The sequence below is a fragment of the Poromitra crassiceps genome (genome assembly GCF_964638095.1).
Source record: "Poromitra crassiceps genome assembly, chromosome: 18".
NCBI classification, from domain to species: domain Eukaryota; kingdom Metazoa; phylum Chordata; class Actinopteri; order Beryciformes; family Melamphaidae; genus Poromitra; species Poromitra crassiceps.
The window spans coordinates 16,324,326-16,346,888 of NC_139636.1; the positions used below are offsets into that span (position 1 = coordinate 16,324,326).

The window sequence follows — 22,563 nt, forward strand, 5'->3', positions numbered from 1 at the left end:
GCCTCCTACTGGCATCCCAGTGGCAAGCTGTACTCACCTCCAATTTTAGCGTTGTAGGCCACACCCACACCACACACTCCATTGTTGGCTGCAGCTGCAACCTCTCCTGCACAGCGGGTGCCATGCCTGGAAGGAGAGAAGAGAGAGAGAGAGAGAGAGGACATGAAAGGACAGTAATGAGACAGAGGAGAAAGATAAAAGCTCAATATTGACTGTAAAATGAACCGTGCTGTCATATGCTGCTGCAGTAACCACCTGAATGTTGCTGGGCTCTTAAAAAATAGATTCCCGAAATGTGGCTAGAATCCAGCACACTAACAAGCGAGACATAAAACCATGAGTTCTTTTGAAACTGCTGCAGACTCATGGGTATTGGAGAATTAGCAGTGAGTGCCGGAAGGCCCGATGTGCCCTCCATATTATATTCATCTGAAAAGCTTCAGAATTCAAAGATTAGTTAGCATAACAACACAAAGAAGAACGACCTTCATGGCGAACAAGTAATTACAGTAGAAGCATGGAAGGCACACTACTAGATAATATTCGCTTTTCCCCACAGTATCGTGAGCATCAAAAGGCAAATTCAGGACAGTTAGGCAGATTATTGTGAAGGGCTGTGTGAAGTACGTGTTTGGCTTTTATTGTGAAGGGCTGCGTGTATTATTGTGTGTTGGGCTTTTATTGTGGGGCTGATGGGGCTGATTAGATTAGAGTAGGTCAGGACAGGGCAGACTAGGCTGTAGATTAGTTAGATTCCTTGAGTGCTAGTTAGTTCCGGTTAATTGCTAGAGTAGTCTGAGCCGCTGCTACTTCGGCCACTGTTGCCCCAGCCGCTGAAGCGGGATGGCCAGATGGATTGAGTAGCAGCTGTATGCCCTATGGCTGGGTGATAAATGTCAGACTAATCGTTTGTTGTCTATTCAGTGGCATCATATCGCCAGGAAATTATAATGCATGATCACTTGCTGTCAATTGACTTAAAGTTCACAAAGTCATGCTATAGCAGCATATTATTTTCTGTTTATTATATTATGTCCACCACTTATAATACTTTAAAACCCTTGTTATAAGTCGCCATGTATGATTATAAACAATTATAAAGAGTTTTGTGAAGCCTTATAAATGCATTATGTGCTCATAATGCATTATAGACATGAGCTTCATAAAAAGTGTTACCCCTTATCTTTTAGGCCAAATGTAATATCCTTTCGTAAGCATCAAGGGAAAAGGCAATTTCTAAGATAATTATCTCGTCTCTCTCCCATCACACTTATCTGATATTAATAAACCACAGAGAAGTGAACACAGGATCTTCCAATGAAAGATGACTGATGTCCCACCACACACGATACAGCATCCTATATTAACGCAGTAAGGTGGCTACAGGCTCTTCCAATACAAAATGACTGAAGAGAAACGTCAAAGGACAAAGACCTGTCTAAAAGCGACTTCACCTACAGTCACTGGCTGCAGTCTGCAAGCTTCACAAATGAAATATGAGACGTTATCGATGTACATTAATTATTCTCCTAGTCCTGCATCAATACTTATGAGCAGTATTGAGTTTCAGACACAGACAGGTGCCCCGACAATAACTACCTGCTGTCAAGTGGTGTTGTGGATATCAAATCGAATACACTATCGCTGCACAAACCAATAGCACCCCCCCCATCCCAAAGGGCACACTTTAATAACTAGACTAGAGAAGTGACTTCATAAAAGACAATGAACATTTTCAATTGAAACCTTTAAAGCGTTGTTGGCTGGCTTCAATCTTGCTTTAATCCGTTACACAGCCTTTTGCTGTTGTGATCCCAACGCCCACGGGCGGAACAGAACGAGCATTTGGCATAATTCACCGTAGGTCATTAAGATTGTTTCCTGATTATGATTAGAGTGGCAGACATCTGATTAGGAAGTGCAGAGTTTATTACGCTAGTCTGGGGCGTGCTGTGCGAACATTATCACAACTACTAATTACATACCACGTTATTGTTTTGGAAGAAGCAGAAATTACACACTTCCTTGTTGAATCTCCCCACTTCCTTAACGATGAGGAGGAGGCAGAGGACAATATTGTCATTTCACGGGGTCAGAGCACGACAACGTCTCCAGCTGATTAGGCTCGAGCTAGCTCTGATACATTACCCACACGCTCATTTTCAATATTGTTCACTGAGAACATCGCTGTTGCTTTCTTCTGATTAGAATTTTTCTTTTTGCTATAGAGAACAATACTCAGCTCAAAAGCACTACGGTGCTTGTTAAATGATGGTTCCTAGCAAGTCGTTTATTTCATGACCTTGGCTGTCACTAAGTACAGGCATTAGAGTCCCTTTTAAACAAGTGATGAACTGGTCTGACAAGCCTTATTCTTCACCCACTTGATACGCCCTTACACAAGGATCTTGTCGTACTGTAGCAGGACGTAATATATCACACAACCAATTAAATTGTTATCCGTGCAATCAAGGTTGTATTGTTGTCAACTAGTCAATTTCAAAATACATTTATAGCAGCAGGCAATAGCGACTTGTTAGCAACCTTAAGTAAAATAAATATACTGCGAGAATAATCCTGTACTATAATGTATTATCAGAATAAGAGCCACTTTTAAAGAAATACAAGCAGCTTATCCAGTGTTTCCTCTGTAATTTCACCTCGGGGGTTACTTTTTATTGCACACCCATCCCCATTTTGACGCTAACAGCTCTACTGCAGGCTGCATTTCTTACACCATATTTCTTAGAAGACTAATCATACTCATAATAAACAGAACAATTGTACCAGTTTATGTTTTACAGGGCCATTCAGTTCAGTTATGATGACATATTCATTGCACATTTTCTCCGGGAGGGTGGTTGATTTTCTTGCTGTGGTGGCACAGCAGCACTGTGGAGCGAATGCAGAGGAAGACTGGATCATCTCACACACTCTTTAATGGTCCCCCACACAGTCAAAGCTGGCATTGTGTCCACTCTGGCCAGAAACCCACATCCACAGCCCAGTGGCCATGCAGGCAGCAGGCTTGATACACAGCGCCGCTCTGCATTCCTGGCAAGCAGCAAGCTCATTGTTCCACCCATAGCATCTTAATATGGCCTTTAAGCTGCATATCCTTAGACCACAGAGCTGTGGCCACAGATGTGCTGCCAGCCAGGGAGGGGATCCAGCCAGGATGGGCAGACTGATCTGAGCCAGCGGCTTGGGAAGCCATTTCCACATGATTAAATGTCCGATGCTGGAGGCTAGCCGCCACCCCCCCCCCCCCCCCCACCCCCACCCCCACACACACACACACACACACACACACACACACACACCAACAAACAGCTGTTTTGATTATTCCGTGCATGTGTGTGTTTGGAGTGAGTGAGTGATTGGACGGGACTGGTTTCAGTTCAGGCAGCCAGACAGCTTAATGTGCGCAGGGGGGGGATCAGACGTGCCAGAGTGGACAAAAATGGTTTACGATGAGGCCACATTTTGATCTGTCAAACGTCCATGAAATGAAATGATTTCCGAGACCCTTTACTGGACGTCTCCATTCTATGCCCATTTAAAATAGATTTTGGAAATGTGTGAGAGGACAGCGTTACGAGTGAGGCCATGGAGAAGTGGGCTTCAAAGCCGGGGGGGGAAAGTAAAGGTTGGTGCGACCGACCGGGAAAAAACAACAAAACACTTAAAGAATGGCCCAGCCTTATTTATCCCTGGCAAAGGCATTTCATTGGACAATTAGTATGTGTGAGCTGGAAGCCGGCAGTGAATAAACGCTGTGTTCAAGTCACCTCCATGTACCTGTTAGCCTCCGTGTTAAAGGTGTGAGATTGGAAATCCAATTATAGGGTTGCTTAATACTGAATAGAGACCCAATTCCCCAGGTTAGACAGAGGCTGTGGAGAAAAGACCCATCAAAGCTTAGATAAAAGACTGCCAAACTAAAGGCGCTCCATCCTCACAGCCAATGTGACCCCTTTATCTTATCAGCAGCAGCAAGGCGGACACAGTCATATTCTGCTTAACCTTCTCTTACCGCGGACTGTAGAGATGTCCTCCTATATACTATCTCTCTGCACATGATGCAGTGTAACATGTGTGTACACGCACAAACGCACGCGCACACACACACACACACACGCACGCACGCACGCACACACACACGCACGCACGCGCGCACGAAACCCTGTAAATGCACCCTGACCAGCCTGGAAAGTAAAACGAACAACTCCCCTAAATGCCAAACCTTAGCTCACTCATTATAACACATCCCTTAATTAACTATATATATTATATATAGAGGGTACGATATATTATACCCTGCCCTCTATATAATTATATATTATACCCTACCCCACCTGACACTTTTTTTTTTTTCCTTTGTCCTTTTCCACCAAAGGACACCTTGGGAGGTGGTAGAGAACAGTGCAAGCCAGTCTTAATAAAAGTTGACATCATAGGGAAGTAGGCTATGTGATTACCGTAAATTCCGGACTATAAGCCGCGGCTTTTTTCCCGTTTTTTGGCCCCTGCGGCTTATATAACGGTGCGTCTTATCTATGGATTTTTTCAGAAAAAAAAAAAAAAAAAAAAAAAATCTCTCTTTTTTAGCACTCTTTCTAACTATAAATCCACTTCTGTTTTAATTTCCTCTCTTGCCCTCTTTTCACCACACCGCGGACACTGTGTGCACTGTAAAAATAAACAACGGTGGTGTTGTGTTATGTTGTTTTGTTGAAATGTTGTAATACGGTAAATGGGAGCTTCCTCAAACAGCCATCTCTTCCCGACAATCCCCTCTGTGCGTGACCACTTACATATGGTAATTACGGTAAGCAAACGGCCACTCGGGCAACAACTCCCTCCCCCGACTACCAGGAGAAAATCACAAACTTCGGCGAATTCACACAAAGGAAGATCAAGGAATATTCACAACAAGACGAGCAGTAGAAGCAACACTCTCACTTACCATGGGGAAGGTACGCAGAAATTCACACGAGGCAGCTTTCAAGTTGAAAGCAGTCAATCTCGCATTAAAAGAGAGCAGCCGCCGATCAAACAGAGCAGCCGCGCGTAACCTGGGCAAAAGGGACTGTCCGTCCGGGGGAGAACTACTGAACAACTCCCTCCCGACTATCAGGAGAAAATCACAAACTTCGGCGAATTCACACAAAGGAAGATCACGGAATATTATAGGAGTGTGAAAACATCCACAATTACCAACGGGTTCCAAAACGCTGGACTGCTGCGGGATGAAGAGGATGACGCCACGGGGACTGCCCCCTAGTCCGATACCTCACGAGTCCGATACCTCACGAGTCCGACACCTCATGGTTTTGGGTTAGGGTCTGGGGGAGGTTAGGTTTAGGCGTGGGGGTGGGAGAGGTTAGGTTTTGGGTTAGGGTCTGGGGGATGTTAGGTTTAGGCGTGGGGGTGGGAGAGGTTAGGTTTTGGGTTAGGGTCTGGGGGAAGTTAGCCTCTTTTTTCGGACTCGTGAGGTGTCGGACTCGTGAGGTATCGGACTCGTGCCATGGCACCTGAAGGAGAGAGGAGAGTGGTTGACGAAGCCACCCTGAACCTGTTCGTTTCCGACACTGAAGATGAGGACTTTGGTGGTTTCAGTACGCAGGAAGAAGAGGAAGACGAGGATTAGTGACTTGACTTCTCTGGTTACAGGTTTGCTGCACATATACGGTAGCCTATTGTTGTGTGATTTTGTCTGGGGATTAGTGACCTGACTTTTGTTTTGTTTTGTTGAAATGTTAATAAATGGGAGCTTCCCCAAACAGCGATCTCTTTCCCGACATTCCTCTCTGTGCACGAACCCTTTCATATGGTAATTAAACATCAAAACACCCGCGGCTTATAGTCCGGTGCGGCTTATAGAAGAAAAAAATAGTCAATTTTGGTCCCGCGGCTTATACACCGGTGCGTCTTATAGTCCGGAATTTACGGTAGGTCTGTGATTAATGAGTAGTGGACCCCAGTGGACAAGTCTCAAGTCATGTTCTACATCAGCTGGTGAGCAAGGAAACTAGCGAGGAAGTGAGGAATGCCTGGTGGCCCGGCCATCTTTCCCACACAGAGCTAGAAAGACAAAAAGGCATTGGACCTTGTGGAATTGATTTTGTCAGATGAATAGATGAACATAATCACACAGTCAAATTGGAGCCACGGACCCTCTTAGACTCAAATCTGAGAATATTATTTGATTTTGTTCAGAATGCCGTGACTATTTCTATTATAGAGATAACAAGATAAACTAGGATCAAACAGTTATTCTTCTACATTCTCAAGTTGTGTTAACTTCTTGTAAATGAAATAAATGGTGAAGTTTAGCAATTCATCAGTCTGCTAGGGACCCCCTGGAACCCCCTCAAGGACCTGTGGTGGTCCCCAAGTTGAGAACCACTGGTCTAACCCATGTTTGACCTGTGGTGGTCCCCAAGTTGAGAACCACTGGTCTAAGCCATGTTTGACCTGTGGTGGTCCCCATGTTGAGAACCAGTGGTCCAACCCATGTTTGACCTGTGGTGGTCCCCATGTTGAGAACCACTGGTCTAACCCATGTTTGACCTGTGGTGGTCCCCATGTTGAGAACCACTGGTCTAACCCATGTTTGACCTGTGGTGGCCCCCATGTTGAGAACCACTTGTCTAACCTGTGTTTGACCTGTGGTGGTCCCTGTGTTGAGAACCTCTGGTCTAACCCATGTTTGACTTGTGGTGGTCCCCAAGTTGAGAACCACTGGTCTAACCCATGTTTGACTTGTGGTGGTCCCCACGTTGAGAACCACTTGTCTAACCCATGTTTGACCTGTGGTGGTCCCCGTGTTGAAAACCACTGGTCTAACCCATGTTTGAGTTGTGGTAGTCCCCATGTTGAGAACCACTGGTCTAACCCATGTTTGACTTGTGGTGGTCCCCATGTTGAGAACCACTGGTCTAACCCATGTTTGACTTGTGGTGGTCCCCATGTTGAGAACCACTGGTTTAACCCATGTTTGACCTGTGGTGGTCCCCATGTTGAGAACCACTGGCTTAACCCATGTTTGACTTGTGGTGGTCCCCATGTTGAGAACCACTGGTTTAACCCATGTATGACTTGTGGTGGTCCCCATGTTGAGAACCACTGGCTAACCCATGTTTGAGTTGTGGTGGTCGCCATGTTGAGAACCACTGGTCTAACCCATGTTTGACCTGTGGTGGTCCCCGTGTTGAGAACCCCTGGTCTAACCCATGTTTGGCTGAGTTGTAGTAGCTGTCTCTTGGCATAGCGCTGTGGCTTTCTATCTGTTATAGGGGGAGTGAATGGTGCTAGATCTTGGAGCTGCTAAAAGAATTAGGTTATTTTCTGCTCAGCTTAGCTGTGGCCTGAGGCTGGCCTCTATTCAACTGCTTACTCTGGATTGTGAAGTGGACATCTCTCCAAAGTTTGGCCAACCAGGAAGCCAGTCTCTCCATTCTTGGGAAGACAACGATCAGATGAGTTTGTTCAAAATTTGAGATTTGAATGCTTTGGTTGTGAGAAAACCACATTTTCTACATCTGCTTATTGCTACAGTATTCAGGGTCAGGGGGGCTGGAACCTATACTGGTCACCAGTAGATCACAGATAGAGACATAACCTCACATTCATACCTACAGTATAGGCAATTTAGAGTCTCCAATCCACCTGACTTGCATGTCTTTGGAATGTGGGAGGAAATTAATGTGACTATGAACCCACAAACTCTTCAGAGAAAACACCCGGCCCAGAAATCAAACCTGGGTCCTTTCTGCGAGGCGAGGGTGCTAACCACCAAATAAACTTGATCATCCGCTTTATGCCTGCGCAGCACAGCAGGCAAGTTAAATGACACTTATCAATGCATTCAATGGGCTTTTTGTGGCCAAAATGGCCACAGCCAAACGATTAGGTGTCTGAAAGGACATCTCCGCAATAACTCAACGGGAGTTACTGGAAACTGATCAGATAAAGACTGCCAGACAATAAAATAGGTTTAAGGTGTTTCTTAATGGCTTAAATGCAATCATGGCAACTTAATGAGAAAAACACGTTAACTCTTCTAGAATGTGAGCAAATGCAACAAAACTCTTATTTCCAACCGGGGATCGAGAAAGCATTTCTGATTCTGATTAGATCGCTCCCAATGTCTCACTTCAACCGGAGTACCTCGGCACACGGCTGACACACCTGCTCCAACATCCCATTCATCAGTCTCTAACAGCTGAATGGGCTTAATGTCGATGGACTCGGTGATGTCTGGTCAATTGAGGCTTGGACTGCCATCTCCAGTCAGCGTGGCCCAGGCCTTAAAGTTGGCTAGAAAACAGCGGCGTTCAATCACAGGGTCCTCTTGCTTGGTATAAAGTGTATTAACGATGCACACGCAGATGGGAAGTGAGAGGGGTCAGGTCTGAGGGTGAGCGAGCGGCCCTGCTGCCGACATCTGTCTGTCGCCCGCCGCCTTCCAGCCGTTTGGGAAATTAACAGGCGGCCCACGGCGGAAGCAGACTGATGATGGAACAGGTGGTCGACGGCGGAAGCAGACTGATGATGGGCGGCAGCTTTGTAGACTATAATTGCTCAAGTTGAAGGTAAACAGCGGGGGGGGGGGGCATTCTTTTACATTATGCGATGGCCAGAGAAATTAAATGAAATATTTTTGTGTGTGCAGTTCCATTCCTTTACTCCTGTTCTTTCTCCATTCTGCCAAAAACAAACGGCCCACTCTAGAGACTGCGATGACTTCTGTTAAACTGTTAGGTGCTGGCTAATCTAGGAACCCACAGTCAGTCTGACGACTAATAGGACTCATAATAAGACTCATTATTATATTATTATTATATTAAGGCATTATTATTATTAGCCAAAATGTCATCTGGGCCTACAATCGATCAGCTCCAACTCACATTAATTGGACTATAAACAATAACCGCGGCGCAAAGAAGCGGAAGTCTTGGTGCGAACATCCACTATGCAGCGGAAACCACGATATATCAGCCGTCTGTCCCACAGTCTTATTAAGTCATCAGACTGATAAGACTCTGGGTGCCCAGATTAGGTGCTGGCAAATAAAGTGTAATAAGGAGGCCTACACATCCCATTTTCACAAAATTACTAGTCTCGCTTGCCAGACTGTCTCCACACTTTGTTTCGTGCTGTACCAGTGCAGGAGAGTCTGGGCTGCACTCACTCTGGTATAGCGAAAAAGAAAGAAAGAAAAAGCTCTGTTATCTTTACAACCATCTACCGAAAGTACCAAGCAGGCCTGCACAATCCACATCTTTGTCAAAACTTGCCATTTTCAACATGTAGGTTGCTAGCTTGCGTTGTTGTTTATATTATTTATTATACTTCTTACGCAGACTCAGGGTGCACGGTGTGAACCAGAGGATCATGGTTTTAGAGTATAATTAGGTATGGGATGTCTGCTTGGTATGGCAATCTTACTGTACTGTAGTGGACATCTAAACTCGCTCACCTGGTACAGACTGCCATGAAGGTTATGGGGAGGAGGTAACATCAGCCTCTCCAGTTAATCTATGAGCAGTCTGCCCTCAGGCGAGCACAGAGAATTCTGTTAGAGCCATCTCATAATATGCACGTAGAGTACGAGCTCATATGTTCGGGCAGCCAATATAGAGCACCAACACGCAAAGTCAGCAGTTTTAAGCACTCATTTGCTGCTTGAGGCTGTAGGGATTGTTCAATAGCTTTATGGTGCAGCTTATTTTTCTTACTTACTTGTAATGTGTGTTTGATGAGTGCTGTGCAATATGTGTATTGTGCAATATGTGGAGTATGCAATTATGTGGTCGGTGCAATATGTAACTGAGATGTAAGTTTGCGATGTGCTGTTGTGTTACATGTGTGTTTACAGAGGCTGTTTTATGTGTTACATGTGTGTTTACAGAGGCAGTTTTATGTACGCAACTTTTGAGTCCATGACAAATTTCCCCACAGGGGGACAATGTTTCACAGCATCAATTCAAATTGAGGGACACTTGCCAGACTTCAGAATAAAAGTGTTTCATTATAATCTTTTACTCCTTAAATCATTTCTCTCACCAGCCACTTGTCTGTCAGTGTCTGGCAAAAGATACAGAGCCTCCTGCAACACAGACTGCCGTGCTTCCATTCTGCTCTCTTTTCACAGCCAAGGAACTCTGTGGTTTTCTCAGAGTTTGTTTTGTTGTCCTTGGGTTCTTGGTGACCAGTCTGACCAGGGTCCTTCATGCCTCCGTTTGATTGGTTAACAAGCTCTAGTAACAGTGTGGCTAGTTCTATTTATATTTCATAATGATGGAGCTGACTGCGCGCTTGGGAACACCCACCACTTTAGAAATTATATTACACCTTTCCTCAGATCTTTGCCTTCTCACAATTCTCTTTGTTCCCCCGAATGACTGAAAATAACTTTAGTAGCTATGCTCATTCAACTTAGAAGGGAAGGGGTGGAGTGTGTGCCTGCCTGCTTCACACACGCGCGCACAAACAGTCATGGGGCAATTTTTCATAGATGAACCATAGCCACTTAAAATATGTTTGTTAGCTTTTAACTCTTAAGAGACACGGGTTCAAGCCCCTGTTACAGTGAGCATCCACCCTGCGGAAGTGTCCTTGAGCAAGACACTGAGGCTGAACCCCCTCCAACAATATCTACCAATCCTAGTGCCAAATCAAGAGTACATCTCTGTGGAACAGCTAAGAAGATGCCAATTCAAAAATCAGCCTTGCGTGTCACCAATACAAAATGAAGTGGCCTTCACAGCCCTGCCCTGACTCACGCTTTCTTCTCTTATGAATATATTCATCTCATTTTATTGTGGAGGAGTGGTGAGCATTACTCAGAGTCTGTCTGCATTAGGTGATTTACAGAGCTCGCGGGGGATCATTTCTCCATAGGTCACGCCAAACACCCGCAGCTTGACGCTGTTGACAAAGAGACACACCCTTGCTTCTCATTTCATACATAAATTGATCGCGTCCAGAATAATTGCCTTGGCAATACCAATGAAATGGCTGCGCAGCGTGTGTGTTGTATGTGAGGTAGTGGTATACAGCAGTATTCTGTGTTGTGTATGTGAGGTAGTGGTATACAGCAGTATTCTGTGTTGTGTATGTGAGGTAGTGGTATACAGCAGTATTCTGTGTTGTGTATGTGAGGTAGTGGTATACAGCAGTATTCTGTGTTGTGTATGTGAGGTAGTGGTATACAGCAGTATTCTGTGTTGTGTATGTGAGGTAGTGGTATACAGCAGTATTATTGTGTTGTGTATGTGAGGTAGTGGTATACAGCAGTATTCTGTGTTGTGTATGTGAGGTAGTGGTATATAGCAGTATTATGTGTTGTGTATGTGAGGTAGTGGTATACAGCAGTATTCTGTGTGGTGTATGTGAGGTAGTGGTATACAGCAGTATTCTGTGTTGTGTATGTGAGGTAGTGGTATACAGCAGTATTATTGTGTTGTGTATGTGAGGTAGTGGTATACAGCAGTATTCTGTGTTGTGTATGTGAGGTAGTGGTATATAGCAGTATTATGTGTTGTGTATGTGAGGTAGTGGTATACAGCAGTATTCTGTGTGGTGTATGTGAGGTAGTGGTATACAGCAGTATTCTGTGTTGTGTATGTGAGGTAGTGGTATACAGCAGTGTTCTGTGTTGTGTATGTGAGGTAGTGGTATACAGCAGTATTCTGTGTTGTGTATGTGAGGTAGTGGTATACAGCAGTATTCTGTGTTGTGTATGTGAGGTAGTGGTATACAGCAGTATTCTGTGTTGTGTATGTGAGGTAGTGGTATACAGCGGTATTCTGTGTTGTGTATTGTGAGGTAGTGGTATACAGCAGTATTCTGTGTTGTGTATGTCAGGTAGTGGTATACAGCAGTATTCTGTGTTGTGTATGTGAGGTAGTGGTATACAGCAGTATTCTGTGCTGTGTATGTGAGGTAGTGGTATACAACAGTATTCTGTGTTGTGTATGTGAGGTAGGGGTATACAGCGGTATTCTGTGTTGTGTATGTGAGGTAGTGGTATACAGCAGTATTCTGTGTTGTGTATGTGAGGTAGTGGTATACAGCAGTATTCTGTGTTGTGTATGTGAGGTAGTGGTATACAGCAGTATTCTGTGTTGTGTATGTGAGGTAGTGGTATACAGCAGTATTCTGTGTTGTATATGTGAGGTAGTGGTATACAGCAGTATTCTGTGTTGTGTATGTGAGGTAGTGGTATACAGCAGTATTCTGTGTTGTGTATGTGAGGTAGTGGTATACAGCAGTATTCTGTGTTGTGTATGTGAGGTAGTGGTATACAGCAGTATTCTGTGTTGTGTATGTGAGGTAGTGGTATACAGCAGTATTCTGTGTTGTGTATGTGAGGTAGTGGTATACAGCAGTATTCTGTGTTGTGTATGAGGTAGGGGTATACAGCAGTATTCTGTGTTGTGTATGTGAGGTAGTGGTATACAGCAGTATTCTGTGTTGTGTATGTGAGGTAGTGGTATACAGCAGTCCAGGAGCAGGTGAAGCAGAAGCAGGGAGTAATCCTCTCCAGAGATGCTTTGTTCCATCAGCAGGACAGAGTGGGATCTACTTTAAACTGACAGAGAGGTCTGGGGTCGCTGAGCACGGCTGCTGGCAAGGACAAGAAATAAGGCAACCCTCCGCAAACCTCTTTTTAAATACATAAATAGATAAACAAATCCTATTTCAGAGGGGTATAGAAGAGGGGGGGGGGGGGGGAACCAATGCAACACAAGTGGCTTAGAAAGATAGAGAATGTGAAAGTTTAAACCAAGAAGATTTCATTTCCGTGCACTAGTTTCTACAGTCTCATTCGGCCTCTCCCTCTGACTAACTGCACAAGTCTTTGGAGACTGGAAAGAAAAGCAAAGGAGAAAAGCAGAACAACAAACAACAACAAAGAAGACTTTGTGGCAGTTGTCCCAGAAATGGGAGAGATTTGAGACAATTCCTGCTGCGCATTTTAGAAGCGGGATGCTGCCTCTCCTCTGCTGCAGAGGGATCGGGCTAAGGCAGAGGACCAGAGTGTTAGGAGGGAGGGAGCGAGTTAAGGCAGAGGACCGGAGTGTTAGGAGGGAGGGAGCGAGGGAGGGAGCGAGGGAGGGAGGTTTAGGATTCACCCTACTGTAGCTACAGCTTTAGTGTTCATCATTAAATTGGAATGAGCCAGTTTTAATGCGATCACCAAAGGCCAGCAGGAAAGAGCTTGCAGCAGAGAGCACAAGTGAAGTAAACAAGTATTGTATTAGCGACAAATAGGTGGCGAAGTGGCTCTGGGGGTTTTAGGGGCTGGACCTCGAAATGCAGCGACAGCAGCTTGGCTGATGTACTGAAGCAAGGAGAAAAGCTCTCTCAGAAAGGCAACAGTCTTCTGAGACGTTGCAGTATGACCGCACCAGGGCTTTTCCAACTTCATATAATTGGTTTTAAATGCTAATGCTACGCAGCCAGTAGTGGAACAAAAGCCTACCGGATTTGTTTAAAAAGGATTTATTAAAAAAACAACAACACTGGACTACAAAAGGTAGAAAGCAAGACGTTTCGGTGTTCATCCAAACGCCATCATCAGTTGTAATGAGTACAAGAGGATCTCAACAAGTCATGTGACTCCATGCATGCCATGTGCTTGTCATGTGACTTTTCTCGTGCGTATTTATTTGCCAGACTTACTTCCTGTTGCACTCATTACAACCGATGATGGCGTTTGGATGAACACCAAAAACATCTTGTTTCTTCCCCTTTTATTTTTATTTTTTTAATAAATCCTTAACTTTCTATGACCTGGATGTTTGAAAATGAACATACACAGACCTACTGGATTTGGTGCTTTCTCACGAGTTTCAGTCCCTCTCAACTAACCTTAGAGCTTGTTTTCAGGTGACATCACGTCAAGGGGTGAGACCTGGCGAGACCATTGACCAGCGGCTTGTTTGAAAACCACATGACCATTAGAGCTGTGCATCTTCACTGATCTCACGATTCGATACGATTCGATTATACAAGTCTACGATTCGATTCGATTCGATTATACGATGCATCTCGATGCATCTCCGATGCATCTCGATGCATCACGATGCATCTTAAATCGATGCATCACTTTTTCCGCAATACATGATTTATTTTTTCTCACTTTCTTTTTTCTCACAGTGTGGCTACTTTTAAAATAAAAGTGCATTTGGAATTGCATTGTATTATGATCCATAATTAAAATAAACAACTGCATGTACTTACATTCTATTTTATTTGATTATTTAAAAAAAAAAAAAAAAAAAAAAAAAAAAAAAAAAAAAAAAAATTATAATCGATTTTTTATATTTGTTAATCGATTCAGAATCGTCCTATTAAGCATCGCGATGCATCTCTGAATCGATTATTTTCGACAGCTCTAATGACCATGCTGGGGGGCAGCCAGCAGCAGGCTACATAGAAAAGCACTAGCGAAATCGGACAAGTTGCTGGAAAAATGGCTTCTCTTCATTGTATGTTTGGCAATCTTCTTCTAACCCGACACCTGCAGAGGCATGCAACCTCTTGCATACTCGCTTTCCTCCATTCTCCATAGTAGCTCTGGGAGAGCTGCCCCCCAGCGACGCCATCGGAATCATGTGGTTGCAAACAAGCCATAAATAGCAATATATATATATAATGTTGCTGGTCATGATTGACGGTCCGCATCAACAGGGCTGAATCATTGACAGTGGTGGTGTAGTTAGGAATGTCATACCGAACCGACCTGGATAGCTAGGCTTAGATAGTGAGGTAATATGCAGTTGTGCGGTGGTAGCATGGAGGGGGGTGTTTCCAGGATGCTGGATTACACCGTTAAGCCTTCTTGAGGTGTCGTGGGCCTAACTTAACGAAACATCGGTGAAGGAAGGTGCCCACTTAAAAACCCCAATTACATGCTTCATACTGCTGTTGGCTAGGGTAGGTAACTGGTGATTTGTGTTTATTAGTTTGTTAGCCTGTTAGCTTGTTTTATTCTGGATTGGGCTTCTAAATGTGTTTTTCCTCAGATTTTGCTAGGGATAGTAACATCTTGTCCTGTGTATTAATTAATAATATATACCGGTATATATATATATATAAACGCAACACTGACAGTCTTATCAAGATGCTGATTATTGCACAGGTGTGCCTTAGGCTGGTCACAATAAAAAGCCAATGTGCAGTTTTATCACACAACACAATGCCACAGATGTGACAGGTTTTGCCTGCAGGAACGTCCACCAGTGTTGTCTGTGGATTAAAAGCTCATTTCAAGCCATCTCCAACGTGTTATTGTGAGCAGCCCAAGGCAATAATCATGCTATCATGCAGTTTCATCAGCATCTTGATAAGCCACACCGGTCAGCTGGATGGATTAACTTGGCAAAGGAGAAGTGCTCACCAACATAGACGTAAACAAATCTGTGAACAAAATTTGAGAGAAATAAGCCTGTTTTGTGTGCACAGAAAAAGTCTTAGATCTTTTCTTTCGACTGTGTTGCAGAGTCAAAGATCTGTGCGACGTCCTTTCCAGAGATGATACTAGGGAATAAAGGCAAATATGTATGGACAAGAGATGCATGATGACTCAGAGCATAACAAGAAGAAGAAGTTTTCATTTACGGATTTTCTGGCCCACACACACTGGAAATGAATCATGGCTGCAGCAGTTTGTCAAAGTTCCATAAAGTTTGAAAGCTCATTTTGTAGCAATGAAGATCCATTCCTTGCCTTACTACTACTGCCAGATTGCTGCTTGTGCTGCCAAATTACCTGTTCTCGTTGCGCTGTGTGTACCGCGGTTGGGGGTCAGCATCTCCATCATTGACATCATAGCTGGCTTCAGGATCCTGGGAGAGAAGTGACAAAAGGTCTCTCTCCATCCTGTTACTGAGTCATCCTCACCCAGCTTTTCCGGTGGCATTTTTCAGAAACTAATACATTTAAAAGGATAAGATAAGATAGCACTTTATAGCTACTTTTTTTATTATTATTTTTTTTTAGGTATGGGCTACTTCAAAATTCTGAGCTTTTCAGTTCTTGATTTGTATTCTTTGACTTACATAATTGCTGACGAGATCAGGATGGTCTTTCTCAATGCCATCATCCAGGATAGTGACCACCACACCTCTCCCCGTGTAGCCTTGAGCCCACGCCGCTTTGGTATCCAGGTCCTGATGGGTCGGGTTGGACTGGAGGAAAAGCACAGGAAGCCTTTTGTTCAGCGTCGGTCATCATGCTGTGACCGGCAAACATCACGCTTTGTCAAATACTTACAGGCCCGTCGGTTATCGGGACATCGTACACCGCCTTTCTGACGCACGCTAGCTCTTTTACTTACTACATATAAAGAGGTTCGACTCCAAGATAAACACTTATATGAAAAAACAAATCCATAAAGAAAGGTCATGGGCAGTGCACGGAGATTTAAACCCGTATTCTTGCCTCTTAAGCAAGACTGGACTGCCAAGTGTGAGCATCCTGCTAGTTCGCTGTCAGAGAGAGAGACAGAGAAGCTGCTGGAGGTCAGAGAGATCGCCTCGCTCACACGGGGAAGAACAGTGCGAGGAGGGGCAGAGAGAGACGAGCACGAGACAGAGGGTAAAAGAGTGATTTGGATGAATAACGAAAGAGAAGTGCTGCGACAAGTAGGGAGAGCAGAGAGTGCTGGAGGTGACAGAGATGTTTCATAAGGACCAAGTTACAAGAGATTACAGAGGAGAAGAGAGATGGCGTTGGGAGAGATGGATAGGAGGGAAGGTCTCCCTCCGACTCGCACTAATTCTTCTCCACAGGACAGAGCTGTGGTGCTGCTGCACTGCGTGACGGCAGGGTGCTTCACTAAGGAGCTTATAAATGCCTGGATGTGGGCTTTGTGCTGCCACTGACACCATTCCTATACAAAGTTTAAAGGGATACTCCACTTTTTCAGGAGTTTATCTCATTTGCCCCCCCCCCACATAACCAAGATACTAGTGATGCGCGGGCCGCAGTTATAACCGCGCTGACCGCGGATATCGTGCCCCCAGATCATAAAGATAAACATTCTCATTAATAGCGGATGGGTTGCGGGCGGTTGAAACAATGTATCATTAATGAGGAAAAATAATATTAATTACGTTCTCTAGTCTATGAACGTATTTTAAGCTACATTTTTCGTCAGGCACATTCTTTGTCGCCTATTGTAGATCCCCCAAAGGACCCACGGCCGTAAACCAAACAATTCAGCCATGTGCTCTCTACTTTTCGTCCATATAGTCAATGACGTCACCCTCAAAAAGGAATCTCCGCTGAAGACGTGTTTGAAGAGAAGACGCGTTCGTATTTTCCCATACAATGAGGCAATCAAGTAAGCTAAACTTAAAGCTATAGCGTTAGCCGAGTAAACTACATGAGGGCAAGTGGTGCACTGGACATAATACAGCATGGAAGTTTATTTGGAGTCTTGGACTGCAGCGATCGCACCAACGGCAGCAGAAACCGTAAGTTCGCTCCTTTTATAGCATTTATAGCGTCGGGTGCGTGGCGGGCGCGGATCTATAAATAGTATGAAATAATTCGTGCGGATTTATGGCGGGCGGACGGTTCATGCATACACGCGGATTAGGATGGCATAAAAGCTCATCTCTACAATTGGTCTTTTTGGAAGGAAAAGAAGTAGCCGGCACTACTTTCCAAACATTGGCCGCCGATCTCTTTTCCTTCCAAAAAGACAGATTATGTGCATTTTGGATTAATATTTCATTGTGTGGCGAGTACCCGAAGCACAACATGTATTTTGGCGCCGTGAGATGTGTGCTTTGGTAGATTTTTAACAGCTGTACCATTACCCTCCATTCTATGGTGATACTAACTTCACGACTGTAGGTCACTGTAAACTGTGCGGACAGTGCCGGTAAGGCATGGTGTATCTTGGTTATGTGGGGGAAGGGGGTTTGGCAAATGAGCTAAACTCCCAAAAAAGTGGAGTACCCCTTTAAATAATGGTTCACTTAGTCATACCCAGACTAACCAAAATAAACAGACAGTTTATTGCGACTAGTTTGCTCCTTCTTGCATCCTCTCTTTGATTCTGACCTTTACATGACTTATCAAAAATAGTCTGCTTGTACTGTGGAGACAAAGCATATTCCTCCAGCTAAGGAGACAAAGCATATTCCTCCAGCTAAGGAGACAAAGCATATTCCTCCAGCTGAGGCGTCGTTGTTTGGTTGTGTGGAAGATGTTAAACAGCAGAAAGGGCAAGTCCACAGGAGATTAGAGGGCTAATGCTGAATGGCAGAGGTGGTTTCACAGCTCCCATTCACGGGAGATTCATGTCGGGGATAGTCAATGTTGCCATTAATCCATTTGCAGTGACAGAAGCTTAGTGCGTACAAAGGAGAAGGGGGAGATAAGTACAAAGGAGAAGGGGGAGATAAGGGCAAATTGAAGCATCCCTGAGAAAGGCTGCGAATGGAGAAAAACACGGACTCAGTGCCATTGTCATTTGCGATGCGAGGTTCAGAGTCAGAGTCAAAGTAGGACACGTTGTGTTGGCGCCGTGTTATGAGAAGACACAGATAGTGTAACCAAGACCTACAGGGCTAGTCCAAAAGACAGCAATTCAATTTGTGCTTATCTGGCGGACCATAAGGGAATTAATAATTGCTGCCAGTGTGATATTGAACGCAGCACTAAATCAGGTATCCCCACAGGCATCTGTATTGCTGACATTATTGAGTGCAGTCATGCTCTGGCTTAGCGGGATAAGGGGGTGTTTGAGGTTTAATCCCAAGTAATGGCATAAGAAAAAGAGGGAACCATGTTCAGGTCAAGACTCACTGTGCTACTTGACCAAACTGAATGTAGAGAAGACCCTTATCTATCGGTACCTTCAAAATCTAAAGTGGCTGAACTTAATGAATGGAATATATGAAGAGATCAAACATCATAATCTCTTCTATTAAATGTGTGCAGCTGAATTTCCTTGTTGATAAATGCAACAAACATGCAGCATTCATACAGTGAAAAGCTGCAAATTAGACTATGTTTGACATTTTGGAATATTGTCTATTTGACTTTTTTTTGTTGTTGTACATATTATGAGGCTGGTAATGCACAATTTCAGGAAAAATCTAAACTCTGTCAATTACCATAGTTATAACATATTCATAATAACTGATTAACGAGGATGAAGCTATGAGTGTGAGAGACCATTACCCACCAGGTACCATTGCTTGGGGAAATCAGGGTCTGATGGCTCTTCATAGACATCCCTCTTCTTCCTTTTTCTGACCACCTGCTGCTCTGCCCACTGCACCTGTGGTGAACAACATACACACAATGTCAGCGTTTACTTGCAGTTCATCCCCACACAGGCTATTGTGTCATTACAACGTTCTACCACACAGGCTATTGTGTTATTACAATGTTCTACCACACAGGCTATGTGTTATTAGGATGTTCCCACACAGGCTATTGTGTTATTACGACGTTCCCACACAGGCTATTGTGTTATTACGACGTTCCCACACAGGCTATTGTGTTATTACGAGGTTCTACCACACAAGCTGTGTGTTATTACTACGTTCCCAGAACTTCCCACACAGGCTATTGTGTTATTACGATGTTCCCACACAGGCTATTGTGTTATTACGATGTTCCCACACTGGCTATTGTGTTTTACGACGTTCCCACACTGGCTATTGTGTTATTACGATGTTCCCACACTGGCTATTGTGTTATTACGATGTTCCCACACAGGCTATTGTGTTATTACGACGTTCCCACACTGGCTATTGTGTTATTACGACGTTCCCACACTGGCTATTGTGTTATTACGATGTTCCCACACTGGCTATTGTGTTATTACGATGTTCCCACACTGGCTATTGTGTTATTACGATGTTCCCACACTGGCTATTGTGTTATTACGATGTTCCCACACAGGCTATTGTGTTATTACGACGTTCCCACACTGGCTATTGTGTTATTACGATGTTCCCACACTGGCTATTGTGTTATTACGATGTTCCCACACTGGCTATTGTGTTATTACGACGTTCCCACACTGGCTATTGTGTTATTACGACGTTCCCACACTGGCTATTGTGTTATTACGATGTTCCCACACTGGCTATTGTGTTATTACGACGTTCCCACACTGGCTATTGTGTTATTATGACGTTCCCACACTGGCTATTGTGTTATTACGACGTTCCCACACTGGCTATTGTGTTATTACGACGTTCCCACACTGGCTATTGTGTTATTACGAAGTTCCCACACTGGCTATTGTGTTATTACGACGTTCCCAGAACTTCCCACACAGGCTATTGTGTTATTACTACATTCCCAGAACTTCCCACACAGGCTATTGTGTTATTACGATGTTTCCACACAGGCTATTGTGTTATTACGACATTCCCAGAACTTCCCACACAGGCTATTGTGTTATTACGACGTTCCCAGAACTTCCCACACAGGCTATTGTGTTATTACGACGTTCTACCACACAGGCTATGTGTTATTACTACATTCCCAGAACTTCCCACACAGGCTATGTGTTATTACGATGTTCCCACACAGGCTATTGTGTTATTACGACGTTCCCACACTGGCTCTTGTGTTATTACGACGCTCTAATTTCAGTTTGTTGTGATGTACTGCCGACTGTAGAAGTGGAGAAACAGGGCCCCAGCTGTGTTGAAAAAGTAATAACCAGAAAGAGTGGGAGAGATCAGAGATGAAGCTGAAGCAAATCTAATTTATTTCATTCCCGAGATCCAAGGGTAGAACGGTCGGGTACCATGCAGTTGTATGCTTTAAAGTGCTGGAGGCTTCTGGAATATGCCAAGTTCAGTGGGTGTGGGTGGTGTACCAATATGACAGTAAATGCCAATACTGTATCTCATATTGTAAATGTCATGTCAATGTTAATACAGTTTTGTTCCTGGAGCTGCAAAAAAAATCATCACAACAAACATCTTTGTCAATAGTCTACACACAAAGTAGCTTGCCAGTGAAAATGACTCATTCACTACGCATTCCTGTGTTCAGACTGCGTACACATTTGACATGCTTTGACACCCTTTTTGCACACAAACACAAGTGCACACTACGACTACGGTATGCTTTTCCCAATGAAACCATAGTAGGCACTATTCTTGATCAATTGTAAACTAAAGAGTAACACATTTCAAAATGGTATTCGAAAGATGGCTAACGTGGTGTGCAGCAACTAATACAAAGATGGATGCTCAATGATGTCTGGGCTAACAGTGAGCTAAGATTAAGCACATGCTGTTGTGCATTATTATTGTGAGTGATGAATGCTTTCTTTGCTGAATTTTCACTGCAGGTGACAAAAGCTTAGACTGGTTCCACTTTTGTGTGCTGCTGCAAAAACACGACCGTCGGTGGAAATGCGGCATTAAGTGCATGTAAAAATGCCTACATCTCCTTTACAATTTCTAGCAGATTGTAAAAGTGTTAATTTATATTCTAGCCCTTTGAAATGGGTGTTTCCTTTTTTGCTGATTTCCTCATTGCGGTCGCCGTTTCTAGCAGCGGGGCAGTTTCTCTGCTTGCTTGATTACGTGCTCTCAAAGCCTGCGAATCCTGTAATGGAAACGTGTGCAGTACAGCAGTAAAGGCTGGTGTGGTGTCGGTGCTCGCTAGCCTAGTTGAAGACCTTGCCTCAGAGACTGAAGCTATTAACCTTGTTCAAGTGATCCTAGACTAATTCATTATAATTTAGCTCATTTCATTACACGCATAACCTCAAATGAATGACCTCAAGGTACTGAAGCCCACTGCTCACCATGAGATTATCACAGCAAATCTACCAGAGATATATACTGTGTGGCTCTAGATACCACCACCATCTAACCAAAGATGTATTTTAAATGGTCAAACGATAGCGCATTCATTTCAAAGCTGACTTTGATACTGGAATACAAGATGACATTCAATGTGATGTCATCTAAACTTTACAGAGGTTTGATTGATTATGGGAAATATGTGGAATAAGCACAACATTTCAGACCGATCGGCCGCTGTTGATCAGCTGAGAGCACAGGGCCAAACCCCGCCCTGCCTGAGCACCAAGTAAGCACCGTGTAAGCAGGCTAATTAGTAGAGATAAATAACTACAAGCCTGAGGTCTGAGACACGGACAGACAGCAAACATACATAACCGCACAAACAAGCAAACAAGGGGAAACAAGGAGACACTTAGGAGGCTGGGCACGGCCTGAGTCTATAATTGTCTCTAGTTATAAACTATCGGTTACATCTTTTGCACCGGGTCCTGAGGGCTTTCCTGTTTGGAGACTAGTAGGGAGAGGCAGCTCTGGACTTGTTTCGAATGCAGAGCCAGTAGAGAGACAGCCCCTGTCCAGATCCAAATCGCCCTATCTGCACAGCTTATAGAGAGAGGGGAGAGATACATAAACCATAAGGCCTGTGTGTGTGCCTGAAGATACAGTGGACTGTTGTAGCCACAATCTTAACTCTGCAGCGAGCGAGGGAGATAGAGAGAGATAGAGAGTGAGAGATGTGCAA

At 44.1% G+C, this 22,563-nt stretch overlaps 1 protein-coding gene across 1 annotated transcript in view; it reads right to left on the bottom strand.

The window, feature by feature from the left end:
- Nucleotides 1-22,563, bottom strand: part of furinb (furin (paired basic amino acid cleaving enzyme) b) — a 109,680-nt gene that overhangs the window by 28,919 nt on the left and 58,198 nt on the right. The window contains exons 4-7 of the mRNA XM_083654302.1: nt 19,223-19,318; nt 16,080-16,208; nt 15,790-15,866; nt 38-126 (exon numbers count right to left, since the gene is read on the bottom strand). Coding sequence (XP_083510428.1) covers nt 38-126; nt 15,790-15,866; nt 16,080-16,208; nt 19,223-19,318 — 391 coding nt within the window. The remainder of the gene's footprint in view (nt 1-37; nt 127-15,789; nt 15,867-16,079; nt 16,209-19,222; nt 19,319-22,563) is intronic.